The 23,453-nt window shown below is 40.7% G+C and overlaps 3 protein-coding genes and 1 non-coding gene across 4 annotated transcripts in view; 1 reads left to right on the top strand and 3 right to left on the bottom strand.

The window, feature by feature from the left end:
• The window catches only part of TANGO2 (transport and golgi organization 2 homolog), a 167,728-nt gene that overhangs the window by 92,954 nt on the left and 51,321 nt on the right, over window positions 1-23,453 (bottom strand). The window lies entirely within an intron of this gene.
• Window positions 3,883-15,113, bottom strand: RANBP1 (RAN binding protein 1). The gene is made up of 6 exons (XM_069871119.1): window positions 14,946-15,113; window positions 12,531-12,667; window positions 10,564-10,721; window positions 8,492-8,620; window positions 6,500-6,565; window positions 3,883-5,503 (listed from the first exon to the last, which is right to left on the bottom strand). The coding sequence occupies exons 1-6, from the start codon at window positions 14,958-14,960 to the stop codon at window positions 5,379-5,381; spliced, it is 630 nt and encodes a 209-aa protein (XP_069727220.1). The 5' UTR covers window positions 14,961-15,113; the 3' UTR covers window positions 3,883-5,378.
• On the bottom strand, window positions 6,281-6,413 carry LOC138728260 (small nucleolar RNA SNORA77). The gene has a single exon (XR_011338691.1). It is a non-coding gene; the product is annotated as a small nucleolar RNA SNORA77 (small nucleolar RNA).
• On the top strand, window positions 15,712-22,918 carry TRMT2A (tRNA methyltransferase 2 homolog A). The gene is made up of 11 exons (XM_069871088.1): window positions 15,712-16,383; window positions 16,828-16,936; window positions 17,413-17,594; window positions 18,498-18,612; window positions 18,866-18,981; window positions 19,590-19,701; window positions 20,488-20,610; window positions 21,205-21,280; window positions 21,785-21,901; window positions 22,122-22,218; window positions 22,532-22,918. The coding sequence occupies exons 1-11, from the start codon at window positions 15,773-15,775 to the stop codon at window positions 22,818-22,820; spliced, it is 1,947 nt and encodes a 648-aa protein (XP_069727189.1). The 5' UTR covers window positions 15,712-15,772; the 3' UTR covers window positions 22,821-22,918.

Raw genomic sequence — 23,453 nt, 5'->3', positions numbered from 1 at the left:
ATTGAGTAATGTAAATTTGTAGAATCGACTGATAACAACAAGAAAATAGACTTCTCCAGCCTGAAAGCTGACACTAAGTTTAAGACTAGAAAGTTCATTAAATACTTGCCGTAATCAGACATCTTCACCAAACAGAAACATTTGCTGCATATAACTAATCCAGAATTGTGCCAACATCTTGTTTGTACTTAAAACATTTGCCACTATGTGGGCTAAAAGCAGGACAAACTATACCCCACAAACCCTAGCTTCACTATTAATACTTCAAAAAAGTATTTCTACAAATGTAGTTTATTTAGGGATCTAACATAGGCTGCATTTTCATTAGGGGAATATAGCAAACTAGTTACACAAACAAGTCTTTCAAATATGAGCAGGGCTTAAGTCAGTGGTTAATAACTAATGGGATAGTAGTGGACAAAGATATTCCATACTTTAATTTGCATATTTGAAAATTGCACCAGTGATCAGCAATCTGATGCATAGCTGTAGCTACTAATAACTATGCTGCTCTTAAATATAGGGAGCATTTTTTTTGCTCCTGTCCTTGTAAGTTTTCAGAACTTTAAGAATTGTGTCCTTTTTAAATAATTGCACAAGCTGCTTCCTTGACACAGAACCTTGCTTTCATATGAACTGTAGTCTGAAAAATCACTTACGTGCAGAATCCAATCTACAGCTGGTTACTTGAAACATTCCTTCATCAACCAAAATAATTCTCATCTGTTTCAGTTAGTTTTCCTTATCTCCTGACTCTGAAAATGATACATTGTCAAAGATTTAGTTAGAAAGATAGGTATTTCCTCTTGTTTCTATTTTAAAGAGTAATTCTCCCTAAATCTAATTAGGAAGATTTTTAAAATAAATCCCAAATAAGTCATAAAAGCAATTTTTTTAAAAAAATCCTTTATGTACACCTTATTTCTCTAAACTCGTGCAAGTGTATACACAGACAAGACCTCAGTGATTCATGAACAATTTGAAATTAGTTTGGCTAATCAAAATTACGATGCTAGCTTGCCATAGACAGGTTAGGAAACAGCTTGCTATGAACAAGCTGGGGCAGCCAGAACAGATAGGTGTACTGAGAACAAAAAGGCATAAACAAAGATAGCCAGAGACTGAACCAGAGCAAGGTTTGTTTTTTTTAAAACACCCACACCACTGTTTCAGTATTCAGCGTTGAAAGCTGATGACGATCTGTACTGGAAATAAATCAAAAGTAAGGCTGTTTATACTGTTATTGCCCCTACAAGCTCAATTTGATACACTAATAGTTGCAATTCAGTTTTAATAAGGTATCAAGTTGAGTTTTCTGAACTCTGAATCAGACTGTCTTTTCTGTAGAGAAAAGTTTTGAGTAACATTAAACTTTTTTCAATAAATTATTTATGGGAAAGCATTGAGAAAGGAAGCCGCATAAGGCATAGCATTTGTGTTGTGGGAAGTCCAAGGTGAGCATGACTCATCATTAGCCATAGAGCACAGCATCTACCACCTGGATCCAGCAGATTCTCTTAACTGGGAAATCCCTACTCCTCACTGGTACAGTTGGTCAGGCTGCAGTTACTCCTTCACAGGCAGGGAAGCTCTGCGCAGGCTGCAGATGCTTCCAAACCTAATACCTCCCCCCTCTACACAGAATACCAAGTGAGAAAAAAGATGGCATAACTCTAAACTTCACCCTTCCTCCTCTGCACAGCCCTAACCACAGTTCTTTCCATGATGAAGGTATTACACACAAATTAATCCCTCACTTTTCATTTAAATTTTTAAGTTAAACAAGTTCCAAGACATTTAGTAACAAATTCAACTATTCAGACTCATTCAGACTTTGCCCTTAACATAAGGATATTTTTCAAGCATGATGCATCAAAAACAATGAAGATTTACAACATGCTCATGCCTGCATAGTGTTGTTAATAATTTTAATTTTTTGAGTTCTTGGTACCAGGGAACTTGTGTTTGATACAAGCTGCCTTACTACATATGAAAAACAAAATTCATCGTTTACATGTTAAAATACAACAGATTCGGGTGTTTACAATTTGTGAATGAGACACTTGGTAACACTAATACAAGCTTATTCCTGGAAAAAAACCCAATTGTTAGTGTAGTCTTGAAAATTATAAATTAAGGCCTTAACTACCTGTTAAGATACTATTTTGATGTTTATCAAAAGTTAATGATTACGATGTTAAATTCATCAGCAGGTGTCCTCATATCTACTTCTACGCAAACAAAACCATCAGGACCAACCAAGGCCGGGTTATTAAGCCTGGCTATAAGGCATCTTCCTGCATTTGAAGCAAGCAGAATTTGTACAAATTGCAGACTTTGGCACCTGATAGTGTTTTACTAGTCCTACTGCAGTTTATTTTTACTGAAAATAAATTAAAATCTCTTTAAAACCTTGTCTTGTACCTTTGTAAGATTGAGCCCTACTCTCAGTAATGCTGCTACTGAAGTCAGAAGTGCTTAAAAAGACATTATTGCCTAGCCAGCTGCATTAATAAAACTGCATTCCCAATTATTTCAGTCTATGTTTAAACACACTGGGAGTAAAAGAGAAAGTAGTCAATATTCAACCACAGGTGTTAAAATAGCCTAGAATCCAATCCATCTCTAGAACCCTAGAGACAAATTAAGTTTCAGCATTCACCTATAAAGTGCAGAAATTAAAGATACAGTTATTTTCTGTATTGTATTTGAACAAACTAGAAGTTTCTGCATGATCCATCGTTACTACACAATAAATACCCTCAAACAGCTTCAGATATTTAAACCACACTGAAGTTACTGCCATTTCAGAAACAAGTATAAGGCAATTGACACATTAGCTGCCCACAGATTCAGGGAGCACTATTTTGTCAAACGACTGTTCCAATTTTTGAGCCAAGTCATTATTTTAAAATCCTCTAATGTCTGGCAAGACAAGGTTAGGTTCTGTTAACAGTGAGGATGGTGGGAAAGCATGAATACTTGGTATCCTGGGAAGGGGGAACAAGACACGACACCACCAAGAACTCTGGAACACTCAACATATAGTAAGCAACAAAAACATTTCAAGGATATCTCTGGGTAGCCTATGTTACATATAGGAAAGTTTATCATTAGAATGACTTGCACAAAAATGATTTGCGTATTTCACCAAGATGAATTTTAAAAATACTTGCTGCTTTTTAATTTGTAGAACAGCACATTCATAGCTTCTAAAATGACCAGAACATTAACTAACCATCCTTTTGTTTAGGAGGCTAAGAGATTCTTCAGCCAAATGCTGCCCAGAGAATTATTTCGCTTAGTGGTCCCTCAGAACTTGGCTCTTTGAGACTGCAGACTCACGTTAAGGATGGTTGTAAACCATGAACTGTAAACACAATTAGTTACCCTGAACAGGAATGGAAGTGTCTTGAAATTATTCAAGCATGCACGAATAAGTTAGAGGGAAAGAACAGGCAGCAATAAAATTAAGCAGTTGTCAAGATTAATACAATCTAAGCCATTCAATTGCTTCCTCCCCTTTTCTGTACAACATTGAACAGTGAAATCAAACTCACCCATTTTGCTGCCTTCATCATTTTGCCCCTGCAGGCTAAAAATGCATTCCCAGTAAGAGTACTTTAAATAAAAAGCAAATCCTTTAAATCAAAATTTAAATTTATTTTGAAATTTTTAAATGTCGTTTTTATCAATTTAGACACACTGTTTGACATTATCAGATCAGAGAATTTACAGTGACTCATGGATAAAGATTTGGCTTTTACATTCAAATGTTAAGTACTTCAGAATAGCTTTGTCTTGTTATTTCCAAACCAGAAACACTAAAGAGCATTTTGCCTCTCAAACATCTTTGTTATTAACAGAGTTTTGATATGTGCCGTACTTGAAGTAGAACACGCACAACACCAAAGCAGTTACTTTGTTTGAATGAAGCGAGTACCTTAATTACAGTTCCAGATTTAAGACTAGTTCCTTGTGGCATCAAAAAGCAGCGCTAAGTAGAAACACAAGTTTATTTTTAAAAATACATGTTCCTCAGGTAGACTGCAGAGCCTGACCTACTTGGAAAGCCTCTTTATGAAGATAAAAGGGTCTTGCTACCCAATGTTAGCATCATACAGTCCTAAAGTTTAGGAAGTTTTGTCCAGTTTTCATGATTATTTTGGAAACACAGTATTACAATATTCCACTATCCTAACACTATCCTGTATTAGTGGTTAACAACAAAATTCATTTCATCTATCAGACTTTAACGGAGTTGTTTTATTGCTGACTATAGTTCCCTACTCTCTAGCAATAACTTGAAACCAGAAAACATTTGCAGGGAAAAGATTTGATCAATTTGCCCATTCTGGCAAGGAGAGTGCCCCTGAAGAGTGTACCATATAACCAACTCGTCTAAAGGGAATGTCAGACCACCACTCCAAGAACAGTCTCCTACCCTGCATCTTAGAAGTTCAGAACCCCTCCAATTTGTAAAAAAAAACTTTTAAAAAAAAGCAAGCTCCAAAGCCCTGGGAAAGTTTGTAAATTTGAGACTAAAACTTCTATGATAGACTGATGTGGAGAATTTCATAGTAAGGTACTCTAATAGTTAGGATTCCTTTGTATACACCTTAGGACAAGGGGCTGCTACTGCCTTCAGTCAGCACGTAGCACATCACGGAAGATCTGGGACCACAGCAACGACTTGGTGCTAGAATCAAGCATCTGTAATATTAACAAACTGAGGGGGTGCAGAGATTTTGTTTTGTAGGAGGAAAATACTTCAGGTCTACTGTAATACACTTTCTCCCCCACCTTTATTGTCACTGTCTGATGGAGCATCATTAACAGTATGCCAGGAATGCTTTATCGCCTGATTCCAGAAGTCTGCTGCATCTCAAGAATCACAGGCACATTCCCTGCTCAGAAACACACAGCAGAAAAAGTGTGAAAGGACTGTTATATTACAGTTTTAGAAGCTATATTAAAAACAATCTCAATCTTCCCTGTTGGTAGAGTCTGTCAACCTAGTTAATCCACAGATATCATGATATGTATCTCAACACCCAATGAAACAAGAGTATTCATAAGCCTGTAAAGTATACAGAAAACCCAGCTCTGTCCTCTGATGCTGTTTTCAAGTTGTTTTATTCACTCTTTTGGATGACTATAAATAAGTGTTTCCACTATGGAAAAGAAAGTTAGCACGGTACATTATCATGACTTGGGAATGGATTTTCTGAAGACATCTTCAAAAGGGCAAAAGCTTAGAAAAAACAATCTGAACGTTGAATTCAGTTCCTTATAAAGTCCCTTGTAAAAATTAAAAAAAAAAAAAAAAGTAAAGAAAGAAAAAAAAGTAAAGGAAAAACTGCAAGGCCCAGGATGATTTATTGCTTTTCTTCAGTTTTTTCCTTGGTCTCTTTCTTCTCAGATTCTTTGCTCTCTTCCTTTACAGAAAGCTCTTCTAGTTTTTCAGCAACTTTATCAGCACTATCATTTTTGTCTGTGCCTGCTAAGAGATTGATTGGGAAAAAAAAAATTACATAGTGGAAGTAATGGATTTTCCTGTTACAGGAAGAGTAGAGAGATGGAGGGTGAGGGGGGTGGGAATAGCTGGTGTGTAGAATAACAAAGGTAAAGAAATTTCCTTTCAACAAACAAAGGGAAAGAAAATTCTCAGCTGAGCACTGGAGTGATGCGTTCCACTGCTTTTCCTTTGGTAGTTACCTCAGAAGTCAAAATTCAACAATCACTTGCATATTTTAATCACTAAATGAGGACCTAATCATAGTGACTGAGGAAACATTTGTTCAGCTTTGCTGCTACTAGTAACAGGCTCCATACAGTGTTCACTTCAGTCAAGTCCACGTCTTAAGTCCCAAGCTTCTCACCTATCTTAACCACAAGAAGAAGTTTCGCAGCTTCACACTGGGGAATAGGAAGTTCTTAAGACTGAAAAAAAACCATTCTAAATATCCTGAGGAGCGTTGACTGCAGACGACTAGTACTCTGTACTTTAGAAAGGCAGTATTTATTTTACACAGTGAGACACCTTATCACACAGGCAATTCTACAAGGCAGTGCATCAATCTATTAGAAAGAGACCTGCGAAGAATTGCTCAACTTCATACACAATAAGTACAAAAATGAAGTATTCTACTTGCGTGATTCTATATTTGGAGAATTTGGGAAAAAAACAGGCAGTATGAAATACCACCGTGGTTACAGGTGTTCACAGTTCATGTGTGTACTATAAACCAGAAATGCTTGTTTAGTACCTTTCTGAAAGAGCAATGTCCCGACAGCAATAGTAACAGCCTTCTACAAGAAAGAAGGCAATTGTCACTCCTGTGAACTGTTACTCTCGCAGACAGAAAAAGCACGTGAACTGAAGACTGCAGTTCAGTACAGAGTGAGTCTGCTAAAACACAATCACACTCCAAGGGCTGTGACCACTCAAACAGAGAGGAAAAGTGGTGTGGTACTACCCTTACACTTTTAACCTTACCTTTCTTTGCTCTCTTGTCTACTTCATTTCTGCATTCTTCAAATTTTGCCTTGAATTTCTGTGCATCTGTTTCAGTGAAGATAGAATATTTTTTTATTAGTTTCACCTCCTTGCAACATTAAATACTTCCGACCTCAAGGAAAGACACCAGAGAAGTTTTGTGTAAACAAAACCTGTAGAGACCTAAGTAACCCAGTTTAAAATCACACAACATGCTATGCAAAATTCTTTAACCACGCCTTTGTGCGGAAGCAGTTCATTTGCTTTAGCAAGTCTATTAAAGCAGCTTATTTTGCAAAATACTTAAAACAGAATGCCAGAAGGAGCTGTTTTATAGTTATTGCAACTCCCAGCTGTCCCTAGCGCACAGAAATAAGAATATGATGGCAGAGACTGCCAATACAAGTACCTGTGTTCAAAAGCCTGAAGATTAGCTTTGAACTACTATCCATGCCAGCTACATTATACCCTAAAAGGCCTCCACATCCTTACCATAACTTAGGGTTCTTGGCATCAGAGTGGAATCTAGAGCCTGTTTCGTTACTACAGCACTCAAGTTCATAAACCCAAAAGCCTAGACTCAAGCTATTCTTAACTACAGTAGTTAAGGAAGCATAATCTTCATTAGGTTTTGGTCTAAGCCACCACTCAATTTAACAGTTATTACAAGAAGCTGATCAAGTTACAGTAACATTTTAACACAAGTAATAGAAGCAACAAGAGACAAAAGCACATCAGGCAAGGTACTTTTTAACACCAGAAGGATAAAGAAGGTAACTTTGGTATGCCAACTTGGTCAGACTGACCACATGAGGTCACTGTTGCCCCAGAGGGATTTAGAAGCCACTGTGAAACTAGTGAAGGAAACATTTGTATCAATTCCTTTTCAAGCATCTCAGAAAGCAAAGATACCTGAAGGGCATACTTGTGCCTGTTCACCTATCATCAAGCAATACTGCTTAGTCAGCATTGCAAAGGGTAAAGGGATAAAGAGGACAAACACTCAAAAGGCTTAGCAGTCTCTTCCAGAAAGAGGGAAAGACTTCTCAAAGATGAGCAAATAGTCACCAAACCTCTTCAGTTTCCTATTTGATTAAGAAAGAGGCAAGCATTAAGCAGGTGGATCATAAGAATTTGGCTAACCAGTATGATGTTGGAAACTTAAGGAAAAGGAAGCAAACAAGATACTCTAAGGTCTTCCCAGACATAGGCAAATTCATCTAGTTTTAAAATACACAGACATTTTATTACCCATCTAGCCTGTAGGGAGAAGAGCTGGCTAACACACTAAACGTGTGTAACAAATGGTAAAGCAAGAAAAGCAAAAACATTCTTGCACTTTCATTTTGCTTCTTTTATCAAGGAAAAAAAAAAACACACTAGTTTGATTCAGTCCTAAGGAGTTGGGAAAGCTACACTGGCATTCAGCCATACTAGCTGATCCATACATAACAGAGACCTACTTTCTGTTCTGGTAGTCAATGCAATTAGTCCAGAAAAACCCACTAAGTACAACAGCTGGGCTTGACTAGCACTTTCCATTGAGCATTGCACTTTATTGAGACCAGGAAGATACATACTGTCAATGCAGACAGATGAATGTTTATTTACTTCTAATGTAAAGATGTTATCTTAACTACAATTGAGCACCTGAGATAACCAAAAGCCAGCTGCATGTAGTAAGCTCTACCCTATAGTATTCCTGCTTTTAGTTTTATTCTGATTAGCATAACACCTGCATGAAATGGCTTAAGTTAAAAAAAAAGCACCTAGGGCAGAAAGTTCTGCGGGTATTACTGGAGACCTAATTATTATACTGTTTATCAACACATATGATTAACTGACTTCTGCCAGTTAAAGCAGTAATTACCTAACACTACCATGCAGTGCTAAGATACAGCATATCTACAGCAGTGGTTTACAACAGCGTTCAAACATGCAGTGTAACGTAACAGCATACAATCAACCTCAGTTCAGTGCCAGGCCACTCACTTTCTGCATTTAAAAACCGGATTGCCAGAAGTTCAGGCTTGGGGCTTTCATCTGCAAAGTCAGCATGTGTGTTCCAGACCCATGCCCTGTCACTCCCAGCATTAGGCTTCAGCTCCATTAAGGGTGTAACTGAAAAAAAAGCATTAGAAGATATACACAGCACAATAGTAAATGTTTTCACACCAGCCTCCATAAATTTTATTACCAACTGTGTTGCTTATGTAAAACACTTTACACAGAATTGCTTTTGGATAAATAGAAGACAATGGTGCCCATATATATTTTTCCCTATGTCCTCAAATAAAATGATGCAAGACCATTGCTTTATAAAAGAATGCTAGATTCTTGGTTGTGAAGAAATGGAGAGGTTGATTGAATTCTTGTTTAAAACAGATAACTGTGTTACTAATAGAGATGGCGTCACTAAAGCACAGCTCTGAACAACAGTCAAATGGATTAGGAAGAAAAGGCACCCAAACAGCATTAATTCTTTTGCATACTGAACACACTACATACTACAAAAAAATTACTTTAAAAAAAGCATTATTCCTACAATTAGTCATCAAATCAGATTCTTCTCTCCCATCAGTTTAAAGCTCTACAGCAAGGTATTATAGAATTCTGCAGTGCCACAAGATGTGTACAGTACATTTTTAGTCCACTTGTTCCATTTCAGTAAATGGAGCCCTTTCTCTCCAAGATAGTACAATTACTTCACCTGACTGACTGGAGAAGTTGGAATGTTACTTCTCACACTACTCCTAGACTTTTTACAAACACATGCATACAAAGTTTAAGCAGGGCTTTTTTCTCCCTGATCCCTGGTCCTTTGTTTAGTTCAGGATAAATCTAAAGAGTCTACTCATTTTCTTGCATTTAGAGATCAAATTCAAACTTGTTTCATTCAATGTTTAGCAAAAAGAGTCTGCCTGTGAGTCAGCATAAATCCAGTTCAGACATCAATACTCAAAGCAGTTTTTCTAGGAAAAACACTTCTGACATGAACACTAGAAATTCATTTTTTGGGCTTGCCTAACTGCAACATTTATTTTTCCTAAACAAAAGGCTTATTCTTATTGGTTGGTGACTACATTGCTTTCATCTTTGCCATTTCATTTACAAAACACCTGCGCCCTCTGAAGTCTGACTTTCTGCAGAAATCTGCCCAAAGAAAATAAACCTTATTGCTTCTGACTTTATTTGTATCAAACTACTTCAAACAAGTTACTTAAAGTTACCCAAATGCAGTTCAACTCCACAGAACACCAAGTACTCTCATAAGAACCTGAGCAACACCAAGGCAAGCAAGTAACTAAGTATTACCAAATTTAGTCTACTTGCTGCTACATACATTAACTTTCAAGTCTGTCTTGCCTTTCATGTTTATTTTTATTCAAAGAGATAAAAGGAACAAATCTACCCTGCTCTATCAGCTCTCAATGCACATTCTTTTTTAATGAGTTAGCTGAATATACTACATTCATTGCAGTTTACTGCACAAGCAGAGAAAGGCAGACACAGGTTAGCTTAGCACCTCAGTATCCATTTTCTGATGGTTAAGTAGTTGCTTCTACCAATTTGGCTCAAAGTACTAAATTATTACATGACTACTTATTTCCCATTTTTCTATGAAAACAAGCCAGCACACATTAATTTCTTATATTAAACAGTGTTAAGACCTACATTTTCTATGTTCTATTAATCATTAACCCAAAGACACACTGGGAGGAATCACACATCTGTTTATCCCAACTACATTTTACAGTGTCTTTAGAACACTATCAGTCTAAAGAAAATAAACTTTAAGACTCAGCCTCACAGGCAACCACCAAAACCAAGTACAGCTTCTTTCCATCAATAAAACTAAGCACTCATGGGTTTTGATGTCTGTAACCATGTGGGCAGAGCAAGAGTCAACTATACTTAAGAGTCTGATATAAATCTGATACCTGTTTAAAGACATATAGAGATTCTCTCTCACTGTTACTAAAAATTCAGTGAGCTCTTAATCTACACATTTCTACCAGCTTATTTTTTAAAAACAAAAATAAGTACAGCAATATGTAACATACTATAATGGTTTGCACAGATTTTTAGGGTTTTATCCCTCCTCATGAGGAGGCGAATTGTTCCCTTCTCCTTGTGTTTCAGGAGTTTTACATCACCAGTGCCACGTTCTTTCCATTCTGGAAGGTCATTCTCAGATGCAAATCGGAAGAGTTTCGCTCGCCTTAAAGAGAGAATTTAAGAAGTTAGCATGCATGTAGAAACATTTATCAAAACAGCACACTCAACTATAGAGTAGCTTAGTTTTTTTTCAAAGCCACACACAAGAAAGAAAAAAATTCCTTTTGCAAGATTCTCTGTTCTACTTCTGCATACAAATTTAGAAACAGATATGATAAATTCAAATTTAACAACAAACTACTAGAAATTGTAATATCTATACTAAAAATTCAACAGGTTCTGAACACTTTTGGGGGGTGATAAACATATTTGGTGTGGGTAACCTCTTAAATGAGGGTTCCTAACTATCAAGTTTTGCCATAGTTGGAGTTCTTATATATATATGTATATACACACACACATATGTGCATGATAATCCAAGAGTTCTTTTCCAACCTGGTGATTCTATAATGAATGAAACCGCTACATCAAATCTGTAGTATTGGTTAATTCAAGAAATTGAGCTGCTTGAGGCTAAGTAAAGACTCGTGTATAATTCCAAGCCTATTGTTTGATCAATTGTAACAAAGTGCCTCACCCTCTAGTGTCACTCATTTCCTTTTGACTCTAAAAATCTAATTGTTCCTATTCTTGAATCAGGAATAAAGGAAGCTTAGTGCTGCACTGCAGTGCAACATACCTGCTTCAGAACATGCCTGTTTAATCTTCTGAGATGCCAGTGTGCCAAAAGAGAAACAGGAGTGGTTTGGGACATTAGTCAAAACTGATCCAGAAGACAGTCTGAGCTCTGCTAGTGAAGAGCTTAAGGCACCGCTATAGGAATGGAAGCACCTGCACACACTACAGGATTATATATAAAAATACACTTTTCTAGAAAAGAGCAAGGGATAAGGACTTGTTATAAGCCAGGTCCTTCAGGACAGGGTTTCAGATGTTAGAGCAAACTAGTCTAATGGATGCTGATGCAGATGAACTGCTTTGGTCCAAAGCAAGTCCTTCCTTCAGCGGGCAATTCCTCTAAGTTTAGCTTTCACAGCAAGCAGCATTCAAAAAAAAAAAAATCTCCTTTCCTCCTTCACTCCTTTGTACACATTTATTTTTTCCACCCGATACTGCACACCCCAAGTGCATAGAGGCCCTAATGGTCAGAGATCACACCAGTTATCTTGACAGAAACTGAGCATAGCTTTCATTTTTAACCAGAATCTGTATAAAGAGAACCAAAATTTCTCTTCAGATAAACAATACCCTTCTATGACTGAGTAAAGCCAGTATTTTTAAAACCTATTTAGGATAGTAAGGCTTACCACTAGGTAAGCCTTTAGCCTATAGATCATACATGTTAAACAAGCTACCCTGATCCAACAAGAAGTCCAATCCATGGATAAAACTATGTCTGAGGCAACTGGAAGGTACTGCCACAAACAGCCCAATGTTGTATTTCATCTATTGCTTCTGTTGTTTCAGTATATCTTACATCACCCTTTACAGCTGGGGATGCATGGCAGCAACATTATACGCATCTCAACTTTGTCCCCCAAGACACCAGTTTTACAGTGTGATCACACAATTTTGAAATCTCTATTGTCCAAGTTAATGTTTTCTTTAAGGGTAAACAGTACTAACCCAGATTTGTAATATCAGCTCTCTTCTGTTGTTCCATACTTCAGAGTTCCTTGGGGCGTTACTATCAATCACTCCCCCATCCAATCACTGCCACCAGGGTAAACACCAACCAGCTTAGGCTGCCACTTCATACACAGGGACCCCTAACCAATTATCTAGATTTATAGACACATACAAGTTTAAGCCTAATAAGCATTTAGATAATATACAGAAGTATTGTGCTTACATCTTGAAAAGCTCTTCCTCATCCTCTTCCAGAGTTTTTATTTCCTGCTCAGGAAGGGAAACTATGGGCTCAAATTGAGGATCGTGGTTAGAATCATCTGCGTTTTCAGTAGAAGTATCGTGCTCCTCATGTGTTTCCTGGAGAGAAAAAGAAAAAACCCACAAAACTTGTTAGGTACTTGAAGTCTGAAGTATTCACACTACGTTTAAAATTAAAACATTTATGACTACTCAGCAATTAGATTTTAGCAACTGAAATACCCTGTAGCAATAAAGAGTAATTATTATAGCTGAAAACAAATGGCTTTAAAGACAACACAGTTATACTATAGAACAAAAAGTAAACTGTCTTGCAGTGCTAGATGTTTTAGTCCTACCACTGTGGACTAATTGTGCCGAGGCTCGGTCTGGAGAAGTAGCTCTTGGTATAGAAAAATAATTTCTTTGCCTATTTTTCTATATGATGTGTTTTATGCTACTAAATCATTACTGTTTCTTAGTGGTTGATGACTTACCAATAACGAGAAAAAAAGAAAAAACACCACCAAAGTAGCCATCTACCCCAGCTTAAGGGACACATTCCAGATAGAAGTTCATTATTCTAGTCAGAGGTATTAGACTCACCCACGAAGGTGTTTCTGAAGCACATATGCAACACTCCCAAAATAATTTCCACTTTTTTATTTAAGACTCTTTGGGGAACTTTAGATTACGGATAAATGGCCAATACACTGCTTCCTATATGGCTGTTTAGGAATCTGCCACAGCACTCATTAAGAACCATTTTTAGTATATGACAAGCAAACAGTAACAACTCTAGTACTTCATGTATATGGACTGCTTAAGGGCATTCAGCAAAGAGGCCTAGAAGGGAGATTCATCTGCAAGTTTAATGAGGCCACAAACAGCTATCCTAAGTCAAGGAAACAGATTTGGGTTTTTTTCTGCTGTTCTCTGAATAGCAGAGAAAGGAATAACAGTCTATACATCTCATTTTCACTTTACTGATGAAAGAGTCCACTCCTACAGGTTCGATTTAGAACATTCTTACAGAGAAGGCACACACCACGCAGGCATAAAGCAAACGAAATTAAGCAGTGTAAATAAATTTTAAAATAAACGGCCCGGGGGGATTAAGGAATGTTGCAAAATAAATTCCGATTATGTCAACAACATCCCTCCAGCTATGGTTAGTTTTATGTCCCCAGCAGGTTTGCAGAAAGCGAGAGCAACATTAAGTCCTATCTGTTTCCAGGAACAGGAAAAGAAAACATGGGCCAAACTTTTCTACAGGGCCTCCTCCAGCAGCAAGTAACACACCGCTTATCAGAGTTCATCATCCCATACCAATTAATTACAGAAGCTGTAAGAAGGCGTAATTCGCCAACAACCACGTGGGAGCAGAAGCAGCCCCCACTATCGCGACAGGACCCTGCCCTGCCCGACATGAAGCACGTGGGGCCTCGCCTGCAGCCGCGGGGTTGGGAAAGCAGGAGAGGGATGGAGACAAGAAGTAGTTACTAAAAGGGGGATCATAGAATAGTTTGGGTTGGAAAGGACCTTAAAGATCAACCAGTTGCAACCCCCCTGCGATGGGCAGGGGCACCTCCCGCTAGATCAGGCTGCCCTTGAATATTCTGATTCAAGATGAAACTTAACTCTGCTTTAACTAAGTAATTGTGTTTTTTGAAAGTTAGGCAGAATGTCCCTCTGAGAATGTGGGGTTTATGTTTGGTTTGGGGTTTTTTTTCAGTGTTTTTTCAGACTTCTTATTCTCTGGAGATGATAATGCCTTGTGTTCAGTGTGACCTGTCCGAAGCAGATGTGTCTCCTGCGATAGAATCCTACAACAGTTTAGGTCAGAAGGGATCTTAAAGATCATCCAGTTCCATCCCCCCCCCGCCATGGGCACCTCTGTTTGCAGTCTCTGCTGATCTCTAATGCAAGGTCAGAGCTGGAGCCAAAGCTCCAAATTAGCGAGATTTGGCTGTTGTGAAGTTCATAACAACATTAAAATTAGTCCTAGTGGTGGAATACACGTAGGACTTCTGGGAAGATTTATACACAGGCACGTAAGTGGGGAACCCCTCCTGCCCCAGCTCTTGCCTGGCTGCACGGGATGATGGAGACGGCTCCTCGTGTCGCCCAGGCCCCAGAAAGCCCAATCTCTTTCTCAAACTCCCAGAGGCGCCTCGGCGAGCGGATTCCGCGGCATTTTCGGTCCCGGGATCGCCGAGCGGCGCCCTCAGGGCCGGGCGGTCACACGTGCCGGGGCCCGGGCGGGACGAGGCGTCGGCGCTCGCTCCTCTCTCCCGCGGGGCTCGCCCCGCCCGGCGGCCGCGGCCTCCTGGGCCCTTCGCCCCACCACCCACCCGCCGTCCCGCCGGGCCCAGCCCCGCGCCCGCCGCCCGCTCACCTTGGTGTCCGCCATGGGCCCCCGCTCGCCGCCGCCGCTGCCCGCGCGCTTCCTGCCGCCCCGCCCGCCTTTACCTCATTCCCGCGGCCCGCGCCGCCGCAAGGCCCGATGGGAAACGCCCGCGCTGCCGCCCCGCCCCCGGCGCGCCAGGGCCCGGCCCGCACGGCGATGCCGGCCCCGGTTCTGGCCCAGCCCCCACCCCCCCCCGCCACAACCACCTACCCGACCGCCCCCCGCCCCGCCGCTCCCCGGGCCCCGCCACGCGCCCCGCGCTGCCCCCGCCGCCTCCCGGCAGCCCTCGCGCCGCCGCCGGCACGGCCCAAGATGGCGGCCGCGCGCGTGACGGAGCGCGGCGGCGGCGGGGGACTCGCCGGCCCCCCTGGGCGCGCGTGAGCGGCGCGGGGAGCGGTGAGAGAGCGCGTATCGCTGCTTCCCGCACGCACGCTCCGCCACGTCCCCTTGGCGGCAGGGGCGGCTCGGCCCTAACCCAAACAGCCCGGCGGCGGAGGGGCTGACCCGGTGTCAGGGCGGAGGGGAGGCTGAGGGGAAGCTGAGGGGAGGCTGACCTGGTGTCAGGGCTGAGGGGAAGCTGAGGGGGGGCTGACCCGGTGTCAGGGCGGAGGAGAGGCTGAGGGGAAGCTGAGGGGAGGCTGACCTGGTGTCAGGGCTGAGGGGAAGCTGAGGGGGGGCTGACCTGGTGTCAGGGCGGAGGGGAGGCTGAGGGGAAGCTGAGGGGGGGCTGACCCGGTGTCAGGGCGGAGGGGAGGCTGAGGAGAAGCTGAGGGGAGGCTGACCCGGTGTCAGGGCTGAGGGAGGCTGGTGGGAGCATGGCAGATCAAAGCCATAGCAGCAACTCTGGCTGCGTCGTGGCTCCTGTGCCCGAGGTCGGAGACAGGACTGAAGAGGAGAGCAAGGCGGATGGAGGCTCCAGTGGCCCCATGGAGAGCCCAGCAGCCCATCCTGATGTGTACGGATATATTAAGGGAGACTTGTTTACCTCTGAGATCTATAAAGTAGAAATACAAAACCTTCCCAAATACATTGGTTTTAACGATGTGAAAAAGTTCCTTGCCAAATACGGGCTCAGTCCTCATAAGATAAAGCTTTTTGGGAAGCAGACGTTTGCCTTTGTGACATTTAAGAGCGAGGAGGAGAGGGACAAGGCCATGAAAGTCCTCCATGGGGCGTTGTGGAAGAGCCGGCACCTGAGCGTTAGGCTGGCCAAGCCAAAGGCTGACCCCATCGCCAAGAAGCGGAAGAGAGAAGAGGAGATGGAGCAGGGAGAGGTGAAGCGGCTGGCTCCCTTGGAAAGCGCTGGAGAGGAGCCTCTGAGCAAGCAAATCGCTGATGTTGTGACCCCACTGTGGAAGGTGCCTTATGGAGAGCAGCTGGTTGCAAAGAAGCAGGAGTGTGAACAAGTGCTGCAGAAGCTGACAAAGTAATTCCTGTTGGTAAAGCTACTTTAATGTATACAAGACTAGACCTTAGGACGGGATTGATAGGAATGGTTGGACTCGATGATCCTGTGGGTCTTTTACAACCTGATGATTCTGTGGTTTTGTTATAGCTAAATTTGCACAAACAGCTGTCTCTAGAATAAACTAAGTTAGAAGTAGATGAAAAACCAAATTCCCTGACAAAGTAAATAAAAGATATATCTGTGATGCTAGGACCTAGAAACTCTTGTAGCTGACAACACCTGCTATTGCTGTTCTTGCTCAGCCTCAAAAGATTGCTAAATGAAGGAGCTTTGGTTTTAAGTCTTCTGCTCCACAGGCCTAAGCAGAACAATGCCCTGTACAAAATGAAAATGTCTTCTGCGGCTGTTAACCTGAGTTTTTCTAAATATGTACTTTACAAATTTTGTTTCTGATTTGGGCAGGGAAATAGGAAATAACAACAGAGCTTTATTACCGTGGTTGTTCATGCAGAAACAGAAATATAACAAGTTGTGTTGCCCAGTAGAGGGAGTGAAAGCATCACCATTACAGGTAATGTAATCCTGGGTAAAGTATGGGATGGGGTTAATGAGCTTGGGGTTAAATGAATCGTTTGGTCTTGAGAGAAAGTGGACAAACTGAGTATTTGACTTCATCTTGTAATGAATGATGAATTTTAGACATGATTGCCTTTCACGTAAATATTGCATGGAAATATTTGCAGGAAGCAGAAGAATGGTTAGTTAACTGGAGATTCTAACATCAATATGCTCTCCCTAGAAGCTTGCGTTGTAGGCTGACACAGATGTTCTTCGACAGAGGCAATGTTTTGTTTTTTAAATAACAAAGTTTACTTTCTTATCGTTGCTGTTAGCTCTCATACATCAAAATCCACTAATATCTTCCATGTGAACTAAGAGTTCTGAGTGCACTTGCAAATGCGTTGAACCCTGAGGGTTGTTTCAGGAGAAACTTGGTATGTACGAGCAAGTGTATAAAGGTCTTACCTGTTTCTGTTTTAAATCTAGACTGAATATCGCAACAAATGTGAGTTCTTGATTGGGATTGGAGTAAATCAAGAAGACAAAACTGTGGGCTGTCGTCTTGGCAAATACAAGGGTGGTACCTGTGCTGTGGTGGAGCCGTTTGATACTATTCACATTCCCACTATCGCCAAAACAGTAGTAAAAGCTTTCCAAGACTACATAAGGTGAGCATATGTAAAATGAGATACCTGTAAAGGTTTTGATGTCTTACTCAAAAATATTTATAAAATTAAATGTTATGAAATGCTGAGAGTTTGTTATGACCTTTAAGACCTATGCTGTACCAGTCTCAATTATCAGCAGTTCTTTGCTGTCCACATCTTGTGCCCAGATCACTGGGTATTTTTCCCTTGCTCTTGCTCAGCTGTTCTGAGGTGGAGGGACAGATCCCAGCCAAATACAGCGTTATTGCAAGCAATGTATAAGTCTACAATAAAAAGTATCTGTTAATTGAGAGCTTCTTTCATTAGCTCTCAAGAAATACTCAGAAAAAGGCTTTTTAAAAGAGGAATTTGAATAACAAAGGTCAGTTGCTTCCTTGGATGAGGAGAAGACTCATCCTACAAGGAAACAAACAAAAAACCTGTAAATTTAAGCAACAGTGCTTTTTACTAAGGGAGTGGTTTCTTTAAAAAGTGATTAAATCATCAAAAATGAAAACCACAGAAGAATCGTGATGGTGGAAAGTTTGAATTTGGGATGAAGCACAGAAGCCACTAAAGGCATTATGAAAAACTGTCATTCTTTGAATGTGGTGAGAAGCTGCCTATGTTGTATCTGTAATTTTGGGTGGCCTGGAACAGGTAAGAGGATTGTGAAAAGCAGGGCCAGATTATTTTGCATTAGGAGATAGGATCTATTCATCAGTCTCTGTATTTTTCTTTTTTTTTCCTGTTTTCTTAATTTAGATGTGGAAGTCCTTCCTTTCTTGACAAATCAATGTAGCTGTATTTGTATTAAAGTTTTTTATCATTTGGCACGATGAGGTGCTTTTGTCTCAATAAACTGTTGAATATTAGGCAAAAAAGTAGTTTTCTGTTAAATAACTGAGCTTCTGAAAATTGCAGGTCAACTCCTTACTCGGTTTACAGCCCAGAAACATATGAAGGTCACTGGAAGCAGCTCACAGTCCGTACCAGCAGGAATGGCCACATTATGGCAATTGTTTATTTTAATCCGCAGGTATTTGTGTTGATCTATAATATGCAGCCCAGATACAGCTTGAAAATTATATAAATTTGATTTTATGAGTCATGCATGCGAAAGAGAAATAGAATAATTACTTGGTGCAGTTAAGCTTGCATTACTAATCTTCTGTTTAGAGTGGTGCATGGAAATGAGCAGGTAATTAATATGCAGATAGAAGGCATACACAAAATCATATCCTTAAATCACTAAGATGACTATTTTCTCTTATTTCAAATGAAACCTTTAGAAATTAAGTAAAGAAGAGCTAGCTGACCTGAAAATCTCTCTGGCAAAATACTTCACGGAAGGGATGGGCAAGGAGAGCGGCGTCACTTCACTGTACTTTGTGGAAGAAGGACAAAGGTGAGGGAGGTGATTTTCCTTTGAGGGGGGGTTGGTGTTTACAACAGAGAAGTAGGTGGGGTTTCCATGCCCTCATTTTGTCTGTTTCATTAAAGCAGCAGGAATGTTACTAATTTGTAACAGTTATTTACCTTTTCCAGCAAAACACTCCTGAAACATCCTTTTCTCCTGTAGGGTCACTAGCTAAAAGCAGGTACAGTTTCAGTGGGTGAACCCACTAGTAGTTGCTGGCTGTCAGGCTGTAGAAGTGTCTACTGCAGTAAATGGATATTTATTATTCTCAACAAGTAACTTGTGCCACCTTTCTTCCCCATTTTATGTGAATTTTTAATCTCCCCATCCTCTTCCGCAGAGCACAAGGCTCATGCTCTTCATGTAAAGACAATGTAGGTCCTGCTATTTAAATCAATGGGACAGTTTTTCACCATAAGAGAAACTGGCCAAGATAGTCTCTAAAGGTTACAATAAATGTTGGCCTGCTATAAATCACCGCTTAGTTTGTAGTACTACAGTTCTTGAGATGACTAGAGCTCTGGTAAAAATTGTAACAAACACGTTCATCTTCTTTCTTTGGTTTCTGTTTATGTCCCCGTGTCTTGCCCTGTCAGGAAATCCCCCAGTCTAGAAGACTTGCCTCTGGAGCATGTGGCTGGTGACAAGTACATTTATGAAGAACTTCTTGGCCTAAAATTTAGAATTTCTCCTCATGCGTTTTTCCAAGTAAGGATGATCAGAACTTGCTAATTTAACTGGATTTGCATTAATGCCCTTAAGCTTGGCTAGTGCTGTGTAATGAGATATTGTATACCTAGAGAGTGAATGTTTTTTTATACCTGGTGTGATTAAATAACTTCTGTTTAGCTGCAAAAGACAGTGAATGAGTCTAAACCTGATGTGGGCATCATGAAGACTTTTTATTCCATTTACTAATTCAGTATCATTTGCCTCCTGTGGGATGGCAGCCTTTACGTGTGCAGATCATGCAAGATGTAGTTCAGGAATCTTTGCAGTAGTAATTTTTATTTGGTTTTCAAAAACTTACTTCTTCCCTTCCAACACTTCAAAGCCGCAGCCGGTAGCCTGTATCGTTGAAATGGGAAGCATTGAAGTAAGAAGTATACTATCACTTGGCATCGTTTACTTTGGATCTTTACTACTTCCTGTTCAAGGAGAGGAAGTATTTTTAAAGTCCAGACTTCATTTTATTGTTTAGTGTTTTGCTTAATCATTTTGTTTGTTGTCTCCTCTAGCTTCCAAACTTACTTTTTAGGTACTGTAAAAGTCATCATGGTTTTACTAGAATGCAGATAACAAAACATTACTTCTCAGAGAGAACTGAGTGAGACTTCAACAATGGAGCAGTGATCTCTTCAGGTCCATTATACAAGATTTTAACTTACATGTGAAGTTGACTTGTTTCTTACAAACAAGAAAAAGAAAACATTCTTTCCTAAGATCATTACCGCCTATGTATTGCTCATGATCTATTTGTCACTAATTTCTCAGGTAAACACACAAGCTGCAGAAGTTTTGTACACGGCCATTAGGGAGTGGGCGCAGCTGAGCCAGGAGAGCACGGTACTTGATGTTTGCTGTGGTACGGGAACCATCGGGATTTCTTTGGCAAAGGTGAGTAACTTCTCTTCTTGGTTATAATTTACTTTGAACAGATACAAATGTATTATTGCGCTTAACAGTGCAAGAAAATACTTGATGTGCTTGAAAAGAAACACATATCTTTTTTTAAAAAAAACGATATTTCTAACTAACCTGCCTGCAACTGTTTTACCAAGTCATCAGGGAAGTTCACCCTTGTGTTGAACGGCCTAAATTATTTTGAAACTAACTCATCAAAAGAGGCAGTAGTTCTGTAGGACAACCAATATTTACTAGAATTTGTCCATCTAACTGATGTATAACCGGCGTTCTTTCTGTCATTTTTGGAGCAGAGCTTGCTAGACAATGTAAGGAAGCCTGGCCCCCAAAAAGAAAGGCACCGGCATAACTGGGGTCTGTCCAATAGAGGTTGGGATAAATGGTGTCAGTCTAAAAAGTCCCTGGTTCTTTGCACAGGTCCCTTCTCAGCTCTTGTTCTGGCTGCAGAGCAGTAATTCTCTGGCCAGCCACAGTGGTCGTGTATAGCAGTTAATTGCTGATGCTGGGAACAGTGGTTACAGTTATGTTTAAGTACCACAGACGGATCTTTTTCCCTTGTTTCTATAGAAAGTGAAGAAGGTGATTGGAATTGAACTCTGCCAAGAAGCTGTGGAGGATGCCAAAGTGAATGCCCAGATTAATGGTTAGTTAAGCTAAAATGCCACGTTCTTTGTTAAGAAGTATAGGAGTTGTATAGCTAGTTCCTCTTTGTGTTATCTAAGCCGCATGGAGTTACGTGTTGTTGATAGTAATCTCGTCCATTTAAACGTTTAATCTCTCTTGAAAACAAATAGCATGTTAATCTGTGAGATCCATTTTCCTGTTGACTAAGAGCTAGCTTTTTTAATCACTCCAAAAATAAAACATTTAAGTGTAAAAATGAGATGAAGCCACAGTTCCTCTCATAAATAAAACATTAACAGTAGCTATTTTTGGTGGGGATTTGCTTTAGTTCAGGTAATGGAAGATGCTTGAGTTACTGTTGTTTAAATGATCTGAAATACCACTGATGGTTTAAGTTACGCTGATTTCAGGACAGACTAAACACTGTAGTTTCTAAGGCATCAGAACTCACTATGCCATTTGAGTGCTGATACACGCTTTGACGAGGTAAGCACTCTGATAACATCTTTTTTCTTTTTTATAGACCTGAATAATATTGAATTTCACTGTGGGAAGGCTGAAGATATCGTTCCTTCCCTAATTAACCTATTAGCTCCTCAGAACCTGATTACTATTGTAGATCCGCCACGCGCAGGGCTGCGTAAGTTTACTTTAAATTTTCAGTCTCTTCTTCCAACTGGTGTTTAGTGGCAAACCTGAAAACACTGATGGAATAAATTAAGGGGGAGTCTCCAAGTGTGGCTTGAAATAACTGGGCATTGCAGCAGTTTGTTCCTATGGGCATATAACCTGGAACGTCTCTGCAAGGCTGTTGCCGCACACAGAGCTGGTACACAACTGTCTTGGTTTTGATCATCTAGATTCCAAGGTAATTCTCGCCATCAGAAGAGCTGAACATCTGAAGAAGCTTATCTACGTATCCTGCAATCCCAGAGCAGCCATGAACAACTTTGTGGAGTGAGTATTTCTTGCGTTAACAAAGTAAATGGAGGAAGAGTTAAAATATGTGCTGCTTGGGGAGGGAGATTGCTGTCAGATTTTTGGTTTTAAACTATCTTCGTTGAGGTTGGCCTTTCACCAGAAAGAGCTGACAGCCACGAGCTTGAAACTCAATATGCGAGTGATAATGGAAATACTGGGTGTGGTGAACAGCCTCATCCTGGAAGTGAGGCCTGGGGAAGAAGGGCCTTGCTTAGAAGAGGAGCAGTGATGAACAGTGCAGTAAAATGTTAATTCAGTTCTTCCTCCCTTTTTTCCCTTTTCCATCAAGTCTCTGCCGGGCCCCTTCCAACAGAGTCAAAGGAGCCTCCTTCCGTCCCATTAAAGCCTTGGCTGTGGATCTCTTCCCTCAGACCCGGCATTGTGAGTTACTGATATTCTTTGAAAGGGTGGAATACGCAAACGGGAGCTCTGCTGCAGCAACGCCGGATGCTCCTCAAGGCAGCACAGCAGGATGCAAGTCTGAGTGCCTGGATGGCACCAACCCCTCCAACAGCGCTGCGAGCCCCACCACTGCCGTGCACGTAGATACTGTGTTGGAAGAGAGGCAACCAACTTAACTGCTCAGAGACACCTTCGAGAAACTGCTTTTGCTTGTTAATGGCTTCCGTAACATTGTTTCTGTAACATCCAGGTAATAAATCTGTACAAAAGACTAGTCCAGCTAATTTCATCATTCTTGTTTTGAGTTAAATTTCATTAGGTACAACTAGGCCTAATCCTGCTTTTCTCCTCCTGCCCTCGGGGAGATTTAGACAAGTGCAGTTAATGTGTTTGGTGGTCCTACTCTTAAACAGTTGAAAAATAGCTTTAAAAACAGTGTTTCACAGTAATATTCGGACACAGTTACGTGAAGCCTGGGTTGATTTTTTAAAGCAACACCAGCCCTTGCAGTGCGAGCGCCATGCAGCAAGTGGGAAGGGGTGGTGAATTGCTGCTGTTTCTCAGCAAGCCTGGGCAGCCTGACCCAGCCCAGTATCCAATTCCCAAAGCGGGTAATCATGTTACAGGGATTTGTAACTATCAGTGTTAACATTTTTCAGCTCTGGGGGCCTGTCAACACTGTATCCATGTGTTTGAATAAGCTGGTAAAGATTTAGCCATCTTAAAGCTTTGGTAAATTGTTTGCTTGCTAAATCTTCACTAGAAAGCAGCAAAGTCATCTTCTAATAAAAATGCTACCATTTCCCTAG

The sequence above is a fragment of the Phaenicophaeus curvirostris genome, chromosome 17, assembly GCF_032191515.1.
Source record: "Phaenicophaeus curvirostris isolate KB17595 chromosome 17, BPBGC_Pcur_1.0, whole genome shotgun sequence".
Lineage (NCBI taxonomy): Eukaryota > Metazoa > Chordata > Aves > Cuculiformes > Cuculidae > Phaenicophaeus > Phaenicophaeus curvirostris.
Note: the sequence above shows the minus strand (reverse complement) of the source record. Positions and strands in the feature narration are given on the sequence as shown.